Source organism: Aythya marila (genome assembly GCF_965140915.1).
Source record: "Aythya marila genome assembly, chromosome: 17".
NCBI classification, from domain to species: domain Eukaryota; kingdom Metazoa; phylum Chordata; class Aves; order Anseriformes; family Anatidae; genus Aythya; species Aythya marila.
The window spans coordinates 12,897,509-12,916,086 of NC_139058.1; the positions used below are offsets into that span (position 1 = coordinate 12,897,509).

The window sequence follows — 18,578 nt, forward strand, 5'->3', positions numbered from 1 at the left end:
GGAATTTTACCGTTGTTGTTATCCTAGAGCTGCCTTTAGGTAACAGCATTTCTGCTGCAGCAGCAACTTCTGATATGTCTCGCATGTGCTTCTTCGGAGGACTTGATCTGTCTATACTTTTGTACTGGTCAATGCTGAGGAGAGAGTCTATGAGGACAACTTCTTTCTGAGGACTTTCCCTATCAGACATATGGTCATCCATTTCTGTGAGACAAAAATGACATTGGCATATAAAATAAACAAAAACTTAAGAATCAGCTACACAAAGGAATTGAGCTGGCTAGCATTCATTAACGGCCTAAAAAGAAACAATTACACGATCTTCAGGCTAGTCAAGCTAAAATTCAAGTAGCTTAAGCTCAGTAAGATGAGCACGTTCTAGATGTTCGCACTAGATATACGAACAAAACCATTTGCTTTTCACAACTTCTTTGGAGGTCCTCTCATATTACCTATTAGCTATCTTCAGATATTTAATTCCATCATCACTTTAGTACAGAAAAGACGGCAACTGTGTAATAATAACTATGAAGAGTTATGAAGTGTGCTGTTCTATTCAGTGTAGAGAAAGAGAAGCTCTTTATCGCTCACTACTGTTTCTGAGAATTTCACATACCATGGCAGGCAAATACTACCCTCTTTTTAATGAACCAAGAAATGAAAGAATAGGAAGAAATTCTCCACAGGCCTTTATCCAAAAATATATAGTAATAACAGAAATAAATCTAACCATCTTTCCAAATGCTTACTCAGAAAGCCACTGTACTTTCCATTAATTCTTGTAGAGAACACTGCTCACCACTTTAAAAAAATATATAATTTCAGATGTAGTTCACTCAATATTTGTTTTCCCTTAGTATAAAATGTTTTTGAATACAGAACCTAAGAGCCATTCAATTTATTTCACACTGTAAATCAGCACTTTCTTCTAAACAAGTAGTAATTTACCTTCCTCACTGCTATCCTCTTCACTGTCAGGTTTAGGCTGGGGCCAGTGAAAATTTTCAGAAAAGGCACCTTCATACATCTTTAGTAAATCATCCAGAGGCAATTCAGCTGAAGATCATTAAAGCATGTGAGTTTAAAAATACCAAAACTTGTAACAAACAATACCACTATTTTAAATCTCATGACATTCTTCACTTTTATAAAGACAGTCCTCTAATCAAAAGTTAACTGAAGGAGTAATTACTGGTTGGAGGAAGGAAGTATTTATTTAATGACCCAGAGGACAGAGCACACTTGGCATAACACCATGTAGCCTACTCATCCAGGTTGCTTTTTATATACTACAAACCACCACACAAACATACAGTAAGCTACTGGTTGGCAAGGTAGGGGCATCAAATCAAAGTGGTTAAAAGACAACTGAAGACTTCCAAGTTTCAGAACTGAACTGCACCTCAACCCTACTTAACAGTATCGCTGTGACCCCTTGTCTGATCTGTTGAGGCAGGAATGTACATGTTGTCAGTGGCCAATCAATCAAGAAACACCCTAATTAGGAACTTGGCTGACCGGCCAAGAGTTATAATCCCTCCAACTGACCAGCTGGCTGCAGCCACTAAGCTGCCAAACAAACCAAACAAATGGATTAGGAAACTGCATGTTAATTGCCAACCAGGCCTAGCTTAATGGGAAGCTTGCCTCTAAAGATCAGCATGTTTTTTACCATGATAACTGAAGTGATCCCTACGGGACACTTTGCACACATCAAGCTCTGCATGGCAGTTATTGTTAAGTTCCTAACGAAAGCAAATCGGCAGCCTGAGCATTGTCCCTAAAAGTCCTATACCTTTCAAATACGTATACCCCCCAAGAGCAGCCTTTCAGCACCATTTCAGACTTACCAGGTGCGTCACAAAACCCTTCTGAAATATTCAGGACAACTGATGACAAAATGTTTATGTTCACCCTGATATACTTCTGTTTTTCAGTATTTATCATATGTACCTAGAACTTAGATTGAGAGTTTTTTGGTTGAGGTTTTAAGAAAAGCCATGCTTCGATAAAGACTTCTTTTCTCAAGCTATCTTGCATAATAACTAGGTAAGTACACGGACCACTTTATGAAGTACAGAAGTCCATCATCATAAACTAAGTGCTATAACTTCCCAAACAGAAAAATAATATGGGTTATACATGACCGAATACTTCAATGCATTCAACTTTTCATCTATAAGCCTATTTACAAATACAGTAACTGCTGCATGTTTTTATCACAGAATCACAGAATTGTAGGGGTCAGAAGGAATCTTGAAAGATCATCGGGTCCAACCCCCCTGCTTGCTGTTGTTTCAGAGCCCACCAGAGAAGAATCAAGCTACATGCCTACCTTCTTTGGCTAGATTAGACAATTCAGTTTGATGGTTTATATTTCCTTCTTTAGCTTCTTGTTCTTCAATTGTTTCTTCTTCATCTTCAACTAAAATCAAAACAAATGCTGTGTCATTCAAGTTACAAAATAATTCTGCAAGTTTATAACTATGTACCCTTGAAGCATACTAGCACAGAATATTACAAGTTAGCAGGATTCAAAAAGAATGGAACATGTATATGGAAAACAATAAAATCTGACAGCAGCTATACCTAGAAACTAAAAAAAATAGGAAAGGGAGAGAAGCATTTCTGTCTCAAGACAAAAGGCAGTCTTTAACTGTTTACTGTTGGTTGACAGTAGTCCCCAGAGGTAGATTACTCTGTAGCTTTAAACTGGGAATTTTCTTTATCAGAAACGTAGATGTCTTCACAAGAAAGTCACTGAAGTAGATGCGTTATTCAGTCTGAAAGCCTCAAAAGAAGTTTAAGACTTCCGGTAAGTTTTGAAAAACAAAGGAATGAGAAGAGAAAGAATTTAAATCTACCAAAGATGGCAGTTTGATTCCAGGGAAAGTTTTATTTCCAAATTTTCACTGAAGTTCTTTTCTACAACTGACTTTCTAATCTCTCTAAGAAGTGGATTAGGGTTGGTATTTTTTGGGGAAAGGCAGCAAGTCCACACAGAAACAGAATGAAAAACAGTGGCCTCAGGGTTTTAATGCATAACTTATGTACTATGCTATAGATAAACAATTTTGAAAAGTGACATACCTTCCTCATCAGTCAAAGATGTGCTTGCCTTTCTTTTCCTTCCAGATGATGAAGAACCCTAGCATTCAATAATTAAAATATTTAAGATCTCAGAAAACAAAGCTAGGATTTTTTTTGTTTGCAGTTTTAAAGAAAATGAGTGCTTTACAATGATACTGGCAATCACTAATAGACATTTAATATCTATTAGCACTTTTCTGGTCATGGAAAAACAAAACACAATAAAAGGAAACTGGACATGCACATACACTATCTTTGTCAAAAATGATTACCTTCTCCCCAGCATTTGTTTCCAAACTCTCATTTTCACCATTAAGGACAAAGATTAAGGTATTTCATGGCACACATCAAGCCCTGTAATTCCAGCTAAAATGTGTATGTTTTCAACAAAGCTTAAAACTGAACATTCCCTTTGGATCATATCCATTCCATTCTGCTTTACCTTGTGATCTGAGTACTTCACCAGCTACCGTCAACCTGAACAAGCAACACTATATGAAAAAGCACAGCGTGACTCAGGCTGACTAGCTCAGGTTCTGAAGACTTACCATTTCACTTTCTTTTTCCAATAAAAGGTCTTCTGAAGGCTTAGCATCCTTACCTGGAAAATTATCGCACTTGATGTAAGTAATGGTTTTAAACTAAATAAGTGTAGATTTAGATTAGAAATTACAAAATTCTTTATTCTTAGGGAGTGGTGGGACAATGGAACAGGACGCCCAGCAACGCTGTCAATAACCCATTCCTGGAAGTGCTCAAGGCCAGGTTGGATGGGGCTTTGAGCAACCTGATCTAGTGGAATCTGTCCCTGCCTGTGGCAGGCGAGATGGAATTACATGATCTTTAAGGTCTCTCTCAACCCAAACCATTATACAATTCTAGTAGTCACTAAACAATTTTATGTTTATGTTAACTTTTAAAAGCATCCAACAGAGAACTAATACTAACTAAATCTAGCAGAAAAACACTGCACTCTTTTGCACAGTTCTGTTGCCACCAAGCACCATCATTTATATTGAATTTCTTATGAAATAAAATGCAATTACCTTTCCTTGAAAATTTCTTTAAATTCAAAGCTTTTTTTCTTTTCTCTTGAAATTCAATTTGCAGTTTTATTTCAACGACCTAAAATGTAAATCAAGTCTAATAAAACACTTCCATTTTAGAAATTAATTATTGAAGATTAAAAAAAACAGTACAACTCACACAAGTATTAATAAGTCAATATTATATTTTACCTGCTCAATGTTAGACCAGAAGTATTCTATTTCTCTAGCAATTGATGCAGCAATTCGCCTTAGTTTGTTTTGTTCCTCCCTTTTAGCTCGCTCTTCATTAAGTTTCTTCTCTTCATGATAACGGGCCACAGTTCTTACCATCTATGATACAATAGATACTGACTTAGGTTACCTCAAAATACACATCAACACATTTCTTAAGTTTACATTAGTTAGCAGCAGACAGACATTGACTGTAGCTTTAATAGGTGTTAGCACTTAGCTTCATCATTACTAATTCTTACCATGTCAGTAAAACAGACATGAAACTGGAAAGAAAAAAGAAAACACAAGAACTGTAACTAAAAAATCCAGTAGAGAACTCTTAATTCACTACTCTCTCTTAATACAAGAATTAGGAAAAAAATCTACTACAATAATAGGCAAATGCACAAAAGAGAACTTAATTTTCAGGCAGCAGAAAGTCATGGAAACCACACCATGAAATGTCAGAACCCAAAGGTAAAAAAAAAAAAAAAAAAAAAAGTTCAAAAAGGGGGTGCATACATAAATGACAGATAAGTCAGTGGCTGCTAAATACTGCTTCAATAGGAGGTCCCTAAAATGCTGACTTCCACAAGTTTGAAGCATACTTCCAGGGGAAGATTCATTTCATGTTTGCCCTGCCTGTTTCTCCTATTTTTTAAAATCTACCATTATTTATTTTCAGATTGCAGATCTTCTTTTACAAAACGATACACCTATGTTAATACTTTGCTTACAAGGAAGAGAGTCCCAAGTTCACATTATTTCAGAAGACACAACAGAAAACAATATGGTAATTTCAACTACTGACCTTCAGTTGCTCTCTTCATAACCTCGAATTGGTCATAAATGTACGGAAAGAACATGCAAGATCGATAGAATCCATAGAAAATACTTGCTTGTTCTAAGTAAACAAGTTTTACATATTTCGTCTCATATCACCCTAGTTTTCGTTCCATCACTAAATTAATTATACCCGCTGTGTTGCTTTCTTTTCCTATGGAAACCAGTCTGTACTATGTTTCCACTGCTGTCCCTAGTGGAGACAAAGAATGGGAACTGTGGTTTCTCTTAGAAAAAAAAACAACTCTTTTAGAGGTTTTTCTTAGAGGAGAGTTAGACAACCACATCCAATGGAACTTATTTACAGAATTCCATATTCACTCTTCATTGATAGGAAGTAACCAATATGTAATAACTGTCAATAAGTGTCATATTTAAATATGACATAATTGACATATTTACTGGGTCCACTAATTAAGCTGGTTTGATTTCCAGAGGAACAAAGACCACAAAACCCAAAACTATTATTTGCATCTGTAACCAGTAAAATTAGCAAGTCCACACCAAATGCTAGAATATTCAAAGCTAACAACATGGCTGCTCATTTAAGTTATAAATCTGTGCTTTATATTCCATGACTTTTATCCAAAGGACCAAAAAAAAAAAAATTAAACCTTGTTACAGAATTGAACAACACCAAGATTAACTGTTCTGATTCAAAGCTGTATGTATCTCAAGTACCTTCTTAGCAGTTGCCATTTTCCATTTTCTCTCCTGGGCAAAATCAGTTGCCATCCACTGCATTTCTTCCAGCAAATAATCCCAGTGAGATTTTGGTCTTGGAGCTTCTTGGAGTTTGGGCAGTCGCCTCAGGGACCATAAACCTTCCTTCCTCAGTTCTGCTATCCGCTGATGGATTTGATTTTCCTTAAAAAGAAACACATATAGTTACAGAGAAGCTGCAGAATGCACCTAGAATAGTAGTCAAATATAAAAATAATAATTGCTCGCACTTCATCAAAATAATTGACAGCAAAAAAAATGCAGTGCAACAGCATGATAAATGTATTACAAAACTCAAGTCTGGATTTTACATTAATGGAAAAAATACTAGGCTAAATTCAACCTATGCAAAAAGAGTACCTCAACCTTTATTACAAGAGACAGTTTGTTAAATAACAGGATAAAAAGTTTCACTTGGAAGCACAAAAATTTACAGGACATATGTAAACTATAATCAAATAATCCATTTTTTCAAAAACTGAAATTGCAGCTGTATTTAGCCACAGAGAAACACAGAAGATAAGTATATGTACTTTACTAATACGGCTTGTTTGGGGAAAAAAACGTCATCTTTATCATGTTAAATAACCAAAACATATCTCTAGTTAGTTATAAAAAAAAAAAGCTTGCAGACACCTTGAATGAGTAGATAGAATCAACATAATAGAAAGAACACAACAACTGCATGAAGACATCAGTCTTCTTTAATTTCTCTGAATGCCCATAAAAGCCAAATTCATTAAGGAAAACATTAAAAAACAACAGGTAATAGCTCATTTTCAAAATGAAAACACATTGATCAAAATTAAAACACATAAACCTGCACTGTTATCCATGTTAACTGTCACAAGGTTTTTTTGGAGGGAAAAAATAAAAAAATAAAATAAAAAAATAATAAAAAAAACTTACCAGCTTTACTTGCTCAGCGAGCTTGTCTTGAGAGTTGTCCTGTGGTAATGCTGCTGCATTCTGAGCTGGACTTTGTGTTTTAGGAGCTGCTGCTACTGCTAAGCCTGGGGGTTTTGATGCAATAGGAGACAGGGACTTGTTAGTTGCTGGAGAGGTCCTGTTTGTTTGTACTGGGTATGTAGAAGGCGGTGTTGTGCCTGAGATAGTTGCTGGCGCAACAGATGAGGTAGGCGGTAGCGTATTTGCCGTAAGACGCTGAGAAGTCTGAGCAGGATCTGCAGATGGTCGTGTCAGAGTCACAGTCTGCCCAAGAAACGCATGTTAGTGATGAGTTTGGCATTCAATGCTGTCTTAGTCTGCATTTCAGTAGAACATAATAAGGACTTTAATCTAGTGAAAAAATATACCTGTATTTCTACAAGGAAAGACTGTGTTTGCAGGCTACTTCTAAGTGCATTTGCCCAGAGGAATTTCAAAATGCTAACATTTTTCACATAACTTCAGGACAACAATATTCTTATATCATACTAGGCGTTGAAACAGATGTTATCTCCCCAGTGAAGTTCACATACCTGTTGTTGTATCGTAGCTTGTGGCTGTGACACTTGGTTTGGTGTCTGTCCTTGTACATGGATTGCTGGTGGCACCTGCTGTTGAAGTGGTGCTGGAAGTGGAGCAGAAGTCAGGGGTACGTTTTGGGGCTGGATCTTCACTTGGATCTGGGGCTGAGCTGGAGATTCCACTATCTGTGGTTGCTGCTGCGAAATCTGCAGTGCAGCTGGGAGAGACGCCATGGGGACATTCACAGGTTGCAGCCTCCCTGGGAGCTGTGGTGGCGGTGTATGCAGACTTGCTGCGTTCTGCACAGGAGGGCCTTTCGATGGGTCGTACTGTTGTTGACTCTGTTTCTGTCCAGTCAGCTGTACGGTTTGAGGAGTGGGAGGCATTCCACCTACAAAGTAAAAGGAAACAACTCAGATGAAATTAAAAGGTTCAATGCTTTTTGCTAACATAAAGAGGAAATCAACTGCAAATAGACTAATTTGTTACTTACTTTGCCACAAGACACCATCACTTGAAAATACCACATCACAATCACAAAATAAATCACTATTACAATAAAAAACAAAGTATTTCATGCACAGGACTGCAACTAAAATTTGGAGCACAGCAACTACTAAAAAAAAAGGTCATTAAATGTCTTCTGAATTTCCTATACTTAAAAAAAAGACTGGTGAGCTAATGGAAATTTAACCTAAAATAACTACATGAAGTCTAAATAATATTTAGTTCTTAACACATTCACTCTAACATAATCAAAAGCTTGGCACGAATAATGAATAAAAATTTGTCTTGAATGTTGCAAATTAGGAGGTTTCCTTTTCATGATCCATTGGCTCAGGTCCAGAATTCTCAAATTAACCGTTTTGCATCAGCACCTGTGACGTATTTCCATGCCCACATGCACTTTTGGAGCCCGTCACTCAGCTCCTTAAACAAACCAGGCATTGCATACCAAGTATTAATTTACATGGAGAAGTAGGTGGTGGGGCTAGGATCTTGGAAGGTTGGAAGCCCAAGTTTCTAGTCCCATCACTAACATCTCCTTGTTAAATTAATGTGCAATTGGCATGTGGTGACACAGTACCTTGTGCCGTTGGCATTAGCTGTTGAAGAGGAACTCCGGAAGCCACACCCGGATGCTGAAAAACCATCCCATGACGGCCCACTTCAATTCGTGGTCTCTTAGACGAATCTGTGATATTCAAATTCCATTTATGGCATGGTACAATGGAATGGGTTCAGTTTCACAAAGCAAACTACTACACATGATTCCAACATCAGCTCAGAAAGCTACGACTACTATACATGTGTAGCATTTATGAAGAGCATGCTCCAAGGGCAAGATCCTTTTCACTTCCAGTTGGCCAGCTCCAATCTTCTCAGCCAGAACAAGCCACCTAACATCTCCATGCTTGCCAGGTCTGGTCCTATGTATTGTGAGTGGCGTGCCCTCTTCACACAGCACCATTCACAATAGATAGTCCTACCAATCTGCTAGTTTCCAAGATGAGGCAAAACTGTGTTTTGATAGTTACTGAACAGTGGGCTCCGTCAACTGTCTGGAAAATGAAATAAAATAAAAAAGAAAAGAGAACTTGTGCTCGAGAAACATACCTGCTGGTGCAAGTGCCTGCTGTCTATTAAAAGCTTCAATTTCTATGGTGTTCACAGTCCCCGTAACCGGAGTCCCTGTATGCGTTTGCTATTGGAAAAAGAAAACAAATCACAAAAGTTCAATCTGTAGGTAGTCTAGCACCAAGACGTACGTTACAAATGGATCTAAAAAGGCCATCAGAGAACAAAGCCTTGAGAACATTTCTACACCTATGAAAACAAGGCTGATTCAATATCCGCTGGGAAGTTTTAGATGTCTGTATTGCCCAGATCTTCTTTGGTCTGAACTTCAAAATCACAACTAAACCGATGAAGGCAGTTATAAACAACACATTTACATTGCCCAATTTTTTTGGTTTGTTTTTAAAATAAATTAATGTTTGCATTAATGTACAACCCTGTTGCAATGAAGTCAGAACAACATATTCATATAGTTCATAGCTGCAATAAAAGGCTGACATGAGAAAAATTAAACAGGGGGACTTCATTACAGGATTAATTAGAAGGGACATTAGATAAGGAAAGAAGTCACGCACAACCTGTGTCATAGCTAAGATGACAAAAATCAGAAATGAGAGTCAATGCTTTCGTGAAAGCTAATCCTTTTCACTGTGCAAAACATCAGTAACACACAAATTAATTCTCATCCCACAGACAGTTCAAGCTCAGTTGAGTCTCCACCACTGTCACCTTTAGGATGGGGTTCCGTGAGGTTTAGCCTCGCAATATTTCAGGAAGAACTTCTAAGACTCAGAAGAGTGGCAATAAAAGAATCTCAGCAAAGCTGTGAAATCCAATTCCAATTTTCCAGAGGCTAGACTCGCATTTGTTTGGCAAAACGAGTACAGTGAAGTAACTTTGTGATGAGAAACACGGGATTGCTATAGTGCTAATGTCACCTCAGAGCATGTCAGAAATTACTAGACATTCTACCCGAGGATAAATGTCACACACCTATGAATTATCAAGTCTTGAAGATTGTCGATGGCATCGAGACAGAAATCTCAGGGCTTTGATTCAGCAAGTTGGAGCTTAGCTTCAGTAATGTTATGCAGTGCATAATAACTTTCTTTTAAAATTATTACAATTAATATTGAGCAAGATGCCAGCTGATATATTCTACAAAATTCGTGCAAATAGCAGACTTGCATGCAGGATTACTTTAAGAAACTAGTCTGTGAACTTGATGATTTCCATGCTCTTTGGGCTCTCAGCACTACTGGCAAATTGTTAACGCCCATCAGTGTTTGTATGAGCCCAGTTCTTTTCAGTGAGTTTCTGAATCATATTTTTAAATTCTCCTCAACATTTAGCCACGTTTCAACCAATGAAACTATATGAAACTTAACATAAGAAAAATAAGGGCTACCCAAAGAAAGGGCTTAAGAGCTTCTATCAGAAAATACAGAGGCAGCCTTTATGTATTGCAGCCTCTATGCCCTGGAAAATGAACTCATCTCCCACTCAAGCTCTCTAAGTGTAATCTGCCGTTGGTGAGAGCCTCTACCATATCAATGTACAGTGAGGGTTTCCAAATGTCATGAAAGTTACTATAACATCAGAGCAAATACAGCAATTTCCCCAAAGAATCTTCTACTTTATTCACAGGTCTTTTCTTCTCTGATTTTAATAAAAATTCTGCCATAGGAATTTTGTAAATTAAACGTAAGGAAATAAGCATTGGTCCATATTGAAATAAACTGCAGCAGCCACAACCCCACATCTTCAGTGCTTCATCGAAGAGCATTAATAAACACGGACATTGACAACTAAAATGACTGGGTTTAAAACATTCCTTTTTGAGCTCCACGTATCTCATTCCCTCAGATTCTATCAATAGCTACAAATTACTAACATTTAATCTCTTTGCTGCTGTGTGGGCATTTGTGACCACTCTAGCAACATGGCTATACTCTTAGATGTCAGTTTTGGTTTTAACAACATCTGACTGATATTCATCCCTCACGGTCACAGGTCACTCAACATGGATCAAGTTTTCAAATGTTTGTTTTACCATAAGGCAGATATGCAGCATAGTTCAAGTTCAACAGCCAATATCTGGCAGCACATCACAGACTTAAGCATTTAGAAAACTATTCAACAGATCACAAAAATATATTTTGCACAAGGGTCCTGAATTAATTAACAAATTCTGCTCATGTGCAGTTTGGATTAAATGCTTTCTGGGACATCAGTTTGAGAAGGTACGTTCTCCAAGCTGCTTCAAATGCTTCTTATGTCACCTGTACTCATACTCTGGATGATCACATTCTCACATTTTCAGGCTGCATGTCTACTTCAGGACTTTTGATTGACATTTTCTGAAGTGTATGCCTCCCAGCCATCTGCATCATCGCCACGTAATTTAGGCCAGACACTTCAAAGAGCAAAGATGTTATGCCTTTATAAATTGCAGTCACATACCGCTTATGTTAGACTAAAACTGTCCTAATTTTAATTAAAATAATGTGGTTCTCCAGAGGTCATGATTATGCAGCACACCCACAATAATCATTCTGAGTGCTGCATTTACGCACTCAAATTTGAATGATGATGCTGATCAGGACACGTTATTTCTCTATAAACAGTTAGGAAGAAAAAGATGGATGGGAGGAGATGATGCTTCCTGGTAACAGTTTGGGCTGAAATTACAGAGAGTTTTGAACAATTACGGAGAATTTTGTACACTTCTAGCTTGTACCTGACAGTTTCCCCAAAACACCTCTGAAAAGCTACAAAACTTTCAGAAGCGCTTCTTCGTTGGTGTCACCAATAAACCTGATCACTGTAATAAATGACCTGACAAAATATTACTCATTTTAAACAGCTTAGCTGAAGCCTGTCTACCTACTGAGTCTTGCTAAAGGTGTCAGCACCGGCTGTAACAGTCAGCTGCCAGCACAAGCCCCTTTGCTGTACAGCTCCTTTGTGCAATGCCACCAGGAACCTCCCTCCCATTTGTCACACGGGGATCCGGCCCATCCGACAGTTCATTTAACTCTCCCTTTCCCAAAACCTAGATGCAGGCAGTGCAGACCATTCAGCTTGTGTGGTACAGAGGAGTAAACTCCATGACATCTGCTCTCTAAGCGTGTACAACTGAGCTGACAGCTGAGCACGGCAGTTGCAGGGAAGCGGGCTGTGCTCCTCCGGGTGCGCGAGCACCGGTGTCTGGGTAACGCAGAGCCGAGGGTAGCTGCAGAAGCATGTGACAGCCTGAATTTAAAAGTTGCAACACCATCAATCCACTTTTTTTTGCTATTATGTTTATTCCTCCACTTTGCTCAGTGTTCCTTCATGTAAACACAATGTAAAAGACCATCTGTATAATGAAAGCAAACACTTCTGTTTCTTCTTCCCAGTATTTACGGTAGAGCTAATGGAAAGGGGTTAGTTTTTGATAAAATTTTGTCAGAGGTTTTATCATTATTTTACACATTTCACAGAAGGTCGAACCAAAGCCTTCTGTAGCCACACTCAAAACCTTTAATACACAAAGAAAAAAAAAAAAAGAAAAAAAAAAAAAAAAAGAACAGAAATTTAGAAGAAATCCACAGTTACAATGCCACAGACAAAAGAACCCATATTTCACTACGCAGAATGCACAAATGAACCAAATGCATTAGGGAAACAAAAGACAAACAAACCAAAGTGCAAACATTCAAGCTGAAAGTTAATGAAATAAGCCAGCAACCTGGAGACAAAGATTTAACTTCCTCAAAGCTTCATAAATATTGATGCATTTGAAGACTGTAAAGGTTTTCGTTTTGCTTTGTTTAGATGATAAGGGATGGGCTCTAGGGAAAATTCTAATTCATCTAAGAAATATCAAATCTGAATGAAGAAAAAAAATCTGGGATGAAACTACATTTTAGAACCATTGAAAAGTACCTGAAATGGTTGCTGCTGGGATGAAAAAGCAGCAGAAACATTTGGAGGAAGCTGGGTTGCTATAGCGACAGGAGTACCAGTCTGCCCATCCTTTCCTGTCACAACCTTTACCTGAGAGAAATATTTTGGGAAAAAAAAAAGAAGGGAGAATCATTTTCTTTTTAAAACTTTTTTTCTTCTTTTTCTTTTTTCTTTTTTTTTGACTTGTTCAACAACAACCTTTTGTACTGATGGTGCCTCGCTGAAGAGGGGATTATAACCAGGCGACCATCAGCGCGGCTTGGCTGCACCACCGGCCGCTTGCGAGTTCTGTCTGACTTGCAGTAGCAGAGCAGAGCACGGCCCTCACTTCTTACAGTGGCCTCTCACCACTTTTCTTAAATCCATTTTACACAGAAGTGTGCTTTGAATTTAAGGATTGCTGCTCCTAACGGACAACAAACCAGCATGACAGACAGTTCGAACTTAAGAGAGCTCCGACATTCAGTTAAGCAATGAGCACAGCCACCATTCGCTCTCCCCCTGAATTCCCAAAGGGATCAACCTTTCCAGGCAGGGGATGGAGTGCGTTGCTTTAGCAGGAAGTGATAAAGAAGGGGGAAGGGGAAATAAAAGAGAAGACAAAAAAATACAAAGAAAGAACATACTCAAAAGATGTCTTAAACTTTCAGAAGGATTCACAAAACACTTTCAGAAAACACTCGGACTTTTGCTGTTGCAGCTTGCAAAATTCGCCAGCAGTTAGACTGACGAGAGGCTTCCACAAACACCAGATGATCCATCACAACAAGGCAGTGAAGTACAGCAACCTCCAAACCCGAAAGACTGAGTGTGATGTAAATTGTAGCAGTGCCACTGATTTCAATGAACTTGTACAATTTACACCCACTAAAGATCTCTCAAAAATGGCATACAGTAGTTAAAAATACCTGGTATTTCAGCTGAAAAACACGCAACCCAACAAGAACACCTAAACAATTTGACAAAATACAAACCAAGTGAAAAATTATTGAATACCTTTATCAATAAATAACAACAACAGGCTAGCTTTTACTTTACTATATGTAGAAATGATTCCTTCCAAATTATCAGTAACTAGTACAAACAAAGATTTTTCCTGGACAAGAAATTTAACTACAAGACAATTAACAAATTAAACTTTTACTGTTATACTGTTAAAATTTCCCACGAATTCCAGCTAAAGATTTCATCACTAGCTATTCATATCTAAAAGCATCATCAATTTTCTCTGAAGACACTGATTTCTAATAGATATTTCAGAGTAGCATGAGTTTATTTACATAATCAGTTTTGTTTTTTCTTTATACAAACTGGCAACTACACACCCATATGTGTTTTTACAAACTTCAAAAGGTATTTGTTTACGCAGTGCCATCACTTGTATCAGCACTGTCACAACCACTTGCCATGTAACTGACAGGCGCTGCTCCAGCACCCGAAGGCTGCTGCTGCAGGTCAACATCTACACAAATGGGTACAAACACCCAGGGAAAGTTGCACAGCATCTCTTTGAGGCAAACTTAATTCATATCATTTGCCATTAATAAATGGTGAATCGAAATTATTTCAAACCTCTGCGTAAATGTAACAAAGTTAGCTTGTTAACATCCAGGCTGCAAGTACTATTTTTTTGGTATCTTGCTGACTGCAATACGTGCACAAAGCTCCAAGACAGCCTCTGTAAAGTAATTCATTACTACAGACCCATACACATTACGATTCACGTGCTCTGACTAATTAGATTACTTCAGGGTTTTCTGCTGGGCACAGCAACACTGAACTTCAGTAACATCTACACTTAGAAGTCACGAGAGCCAAATAAAGGTTAACCTCTTACGCGGCTTTGCTTACTCTTATGTTTGTGTAAGTCTAGTAAGTGAAATTTAATCTATGATACGTGTTCATTCTGATAGCTTGAACCAGCTTCCATAGCAATGCTGTCTTTATTTGTGCATTGCCTTACGTACTAACTGGGACAGCAAAAGTTCCCGACACCTCTCTGCTCTTTGCTTTTAGGTATGTGCATCTGATGGCCTGCTCAAACCAGCCTGTCGAATCATACCACCTAGCAGCACGGTGCTCTCTCAGACCAACCACTTATAAACAAAATTGCTGTACTTCATCAAGTAAAAATGATTTTTCATGTACTGTCACATTAGCTAATACTTCACAATTCACGTGCCACATCTACTCTTTTATTCCAAAATATTAAAAAACAGATTTCTTACCTCATCGTTGATGACCTCAGATTGTTCTTCCTCTTCTTCCTCCTCCAGATCCAAGTCATTTTGCCTCAGGTACGCTTGCAGGGGAACACAGTGCTTCTTCTTAAAAGCTAAAAAGTCCATCATATTCCCTTGAAGATGTTGCAGAAAAAACAGTTCAATCAAACATTCCTTAAAAGTTTCCTTAAGAATTTCCATTTGCTTGTGGTGATGGTCCAAGCACTGCTTTCTCATTTGAGCAGTCTCTTGGTTGGCCGGAGGTATCTCCTCCAGTTTTTTGGGTTGTTTTTTCACGGCCGTATTAACTGTAGGAGCAAGAGGAAGACTTGACAGTCCTTGCGGTACCGTGGCCCGGGAAGGACTTGTGGGAGGCGGTGGCGATGTCATTCCAAATGCGCTCGGTCCTCCAACTCCTGCTATTAAACCCCCAGAAGTCCTGTCATACCCAATGGGTCTGCTCAGCTGCTGTCCTTGAAGCACTTGCTGCTGCTGTTGCATAAGCTGCCCTTGGATAATATTGCTAATTTGGGGTGGCAAGCTCGTTGTCGTGATGTGGCCCGGGCTAGTCAAAGACTGCATATTCGCTCCGCTCGCTACGGGACTTTGAGGACCAAGATGATGGATGGTGCCGCCAGACTGCGAGTGAGGTTGGGAAAGCCTGCGCTCCCGTACTGTCGCAGGCGTGCCAGAAGATGGAAGTTGTACTTGAGCTGCAGCTCCTTGAGCAATTTGTGCAATTCCCGGCCCTTCCTGATACACGAAGTGTCCGCCATTTGAAGGGCTCAAGCTGATTTGTCTCACGAGCACGCTAGCATCCACAAAGCCTCTGGTAGGGCTCTGGCTGCACATACCCAAGCCGGGGCCTGGAGTGCCAGCCCGGACGTTTGGTAGCGTCTGCACGGGCACAGGGCTGGGCTGCGTGGGGCTCTGAGACTGAACCTGCTGCGGCAGCGGGGATGTAACTTGAATATACGACGGGGATCCATGCTCAAACCGTCTCTGCTGCGGGCTGAACTGAAAACTCGGCGACGTCGGGTTTGGAATTGGCAGTGGGGTAAGCGTTATCTGCTGGTTTCCTGAAGCCACTGGTCCGACGTTTTGCAGTGTGATGTTCACGTTCTGACCAGCTACTGGACTCCTACTCATTATAAACTGCTGGATTTGGTAACTGGGGGACTGGGGCGCAGATGGACTTGCAGAAGGTGCAAAAGAAGCTGCAGGGGACTGGGGTAGGTTTGCCTGTTGCTCTTCTCCCTCACTGCCCGTGAAGGACCTGGACCTCTGGAGCTGGCGCTGGGCATTCTGAGGACCATTGCCATGGTGCATTCTCACTGTCAGATGTTGGTGGTCCGAGGGTTGTTGGTTTTTTTACACTATATGCTAAAGGAATACACAAAAACAGAAATTCAAGTAAGTTTCAGTTACAAAACTGTATTTACCTATTTAGTAACTATTTGGAAGAATACCTTACAGTAAGAACTCAGGTATCCTGCCTTTGTAGTTACTTAGATGTTTTATGTTATCAATTTATTCAAAATCCTCGTTACCACAAACTCACTTAAATATCTCATACGTTATTCTAGCTGACAAAGTGCTATTGAATAGTTTAGAAGTGATGTGTTCCTCTTAAACCAGAGGAACAATTAACTTTAAAAAAGTCTTCCCCTTTCTTCAAAACTTCAGAATAAACTGTCTCCAGTATCAAAAATACCTGTTTGGGTTTTTTTTAACTCCTAATGTTTCAATGCTTTTAACACAGTACTATGTCCTCCAGACCAGAATAGTTCCTCATAACATAAAGTACATTAATCAATGATAACTAAAAATACGACAAAAGAGGATATAGACCGTTTGGCTTTATTGTTCTAGTCCCTGGACAAGAAACATGTAATGAAAAGTCTCCCTAACAAATGAAAGTATCACGCCTAATATTTTACTCTGCCTTCTCTTTCCTCCCGAACACCAACTGCTTAAAGAGATTAAAATCAATGCAAACGTGCATTTTGTTTTCAATTTTATTGAGCCAAGCTTTCCAGAAGTCTGGAAACATTCTGGTTTTGAAGTTCAAAACAAAATTTCCAGCAGCACGCGCTGACAGGCAGAATCGGCGCTGGGAGCCGTGCAGCGCGAGCACCGAGAGCCAGAAGGGAACTCGCTGCTGTTTCTCGGTTTGTTTTGTTTGCCCCACAGCTCTCTCGTTCCGCCTTCGGCGCTCCGGACCCGACACGGCCGCGGCGCTGCCAGCGGGCGGCCCCAGCCCTGCCCCGGGACAGCCGGGGGGCTGCGGGGCCCCACACCCGCCCCTCCCGCCGCGGCTCCGGCAGCCCGTTATTTAATTAGCCCGGCGCGAGGCAATTAAGATCCGAGCGATGCCGCCGCCTCCCCGCGCCCCGCTCGGGGGCACCGCGACGGCCCTGAGGGGCCTCGGGGCCGCCTTTTGTGCGCCGCGCGGCGGGAGGGGGCTCCCGCACGGCCCCGCGCCGCCCGCCCGGCGCCCCCCAGGCCCGGCCCTCTCCAAACACCCCGGGACGGGGCCCGACGCCGGGACCGGGCGGAGGGGAGGGAAAGGAAGCGGGGCCCGGCCCGGCCGCCCCCAGCCCGGCCGCACTTACCGAGCCCCTGGCAGGAAGCGGGGGGGGGGCCGGAGCGGCGGCCGCTACCAGCGCCGGCAGGAGCCAAACCGCGCCGCTCCGCGCATGCGCCGCCGCCCCGCAGCGCACGGAGACTGCGCCGCCCGCCCGCGCATGCGCCCCTGCGCCTGGCTCCGGGTTGGGGTTGTGGCGGGGCCGGGCCGGGGCCTGGGGGGCGTGAGGCGAGGGCCCGGGGCTGGCCCGGGGGGTGCTGCTGGCTGCCGGTGGTGTGGGGTTCGTGGCAAAATCACCCATAAAAGATTGTCTCCCACCTGGCTGACTAGAGCCTGCTCACAAAACTGACTAGACTCTGCTCACCTCTATTATGGGCATAAAGCCCTACGAGGATGTGAAGAGAAACACAAGGGAGAAAGAAAATACCTCTGAGCCAAAGAAATCACTGTAATCTGATGATCAGGACTTCATTCCCAGAACTTTTTGCAACTAAATCTAATTTTTAGAAGAATAGTTGTTACTACCTAGAGGTATAGAACATGTACATGTTTAAGATAAAATTGAAAAGAAGTTACAGAATCACAGAATTTCTAGGTTGGAAGAGACCTCAAGATCATCGAGTCCAACCTCTGACCTAACACTAACAGTCCCCACTAAACCATTTCCCTAAGCTCTACATCTAAACGTCTTTTGAAGACTTCCAGGGATGGTGACTCCACCACTTCCCTGGGCAGCCTGTTCCAATGCCTCACAACCCTTTCGGTAAAGAAGTTCTTCCTAAGATCCAACCTAAAACTCCCCTGGCGCAACTTTAGCCCATTCCCCCTCATCCTGTCACCAGGCACGTGGGA

General features: G+C 40.7%; 1 protein-coding gene across 11 annotated transcripts in view; it reads right to left on the reverse strand.

Annotated features, from left to right (window-relative positions):
* The window catches only part of EP400 (E1A binding protein p400), a 48,240-nt gene extending 30,413 nt beyond the window's left edge, over window positions 1–17,827 (reverse strand). For 9 of the 11 annotated variants that reach the window (XM_082774024.1, XM_082774016.1, XM_082774020.1 and 6 more), the window contains exons 1-14: window positions 17,755–17,827; window positions 15,146–16,522; window positions 9,006–9,093; window positions 8,476–8,583; window positions 7,400–7,779; window positions 6,828–7,130; window positions 5,877–6,062; window positions 4,329–4,469; window positions 4,137–4,215; window positions 3,639–3,691; window positions 3,091–3,148; window positions 2,336–2,425; window positions 949–1,056; window positions 11–204 (exon numbers count right to left, since the gene is read on the reverse strand). In XM_082774024.1, the coding sequence (XP_082630150.1) occupies window positions 11–204; window positions 949–1,056; window positions 2,336–2,425; window positions 3,091–3,148; window positions 3,639–3,691; window positions 4,137–4,215; window positions 4,329–4,469; window positions 5,877–6,062; window positions 6,828–7,130; window positions 7,400–7,779; window positions 8,476–8,583; window positions 9,006–9,093; window positions 15,146–16,468 (3,111 nt within the window). In that variant the 5' untranslated portion in view covers window positions 16,469–16,522; window positions 17,755–17,827. The remainder of the gene's footprint in view (window positions 1–10; window positions 205–948; window positions 1,057–2,335; window positions 2,426–3,090; window positions 3,149–3,638; window positions 3,692–4,136; window positions 4,216–4,328; window positions 4,470–5,876; window positions 6,063–6,827; window positions 7,131–7,399; window positions 7,780–8,475; window positions 8,584–9,005; window positions 9,094–15,145; window positions 16,523–17,754) is intronic. The other 2 variants (XM_082774022.1, XM_082774023.1) reach the window with 2 other exon arrangements.
* Window positions 17,828–18,578: the final 751 nt, after the last annotated feature.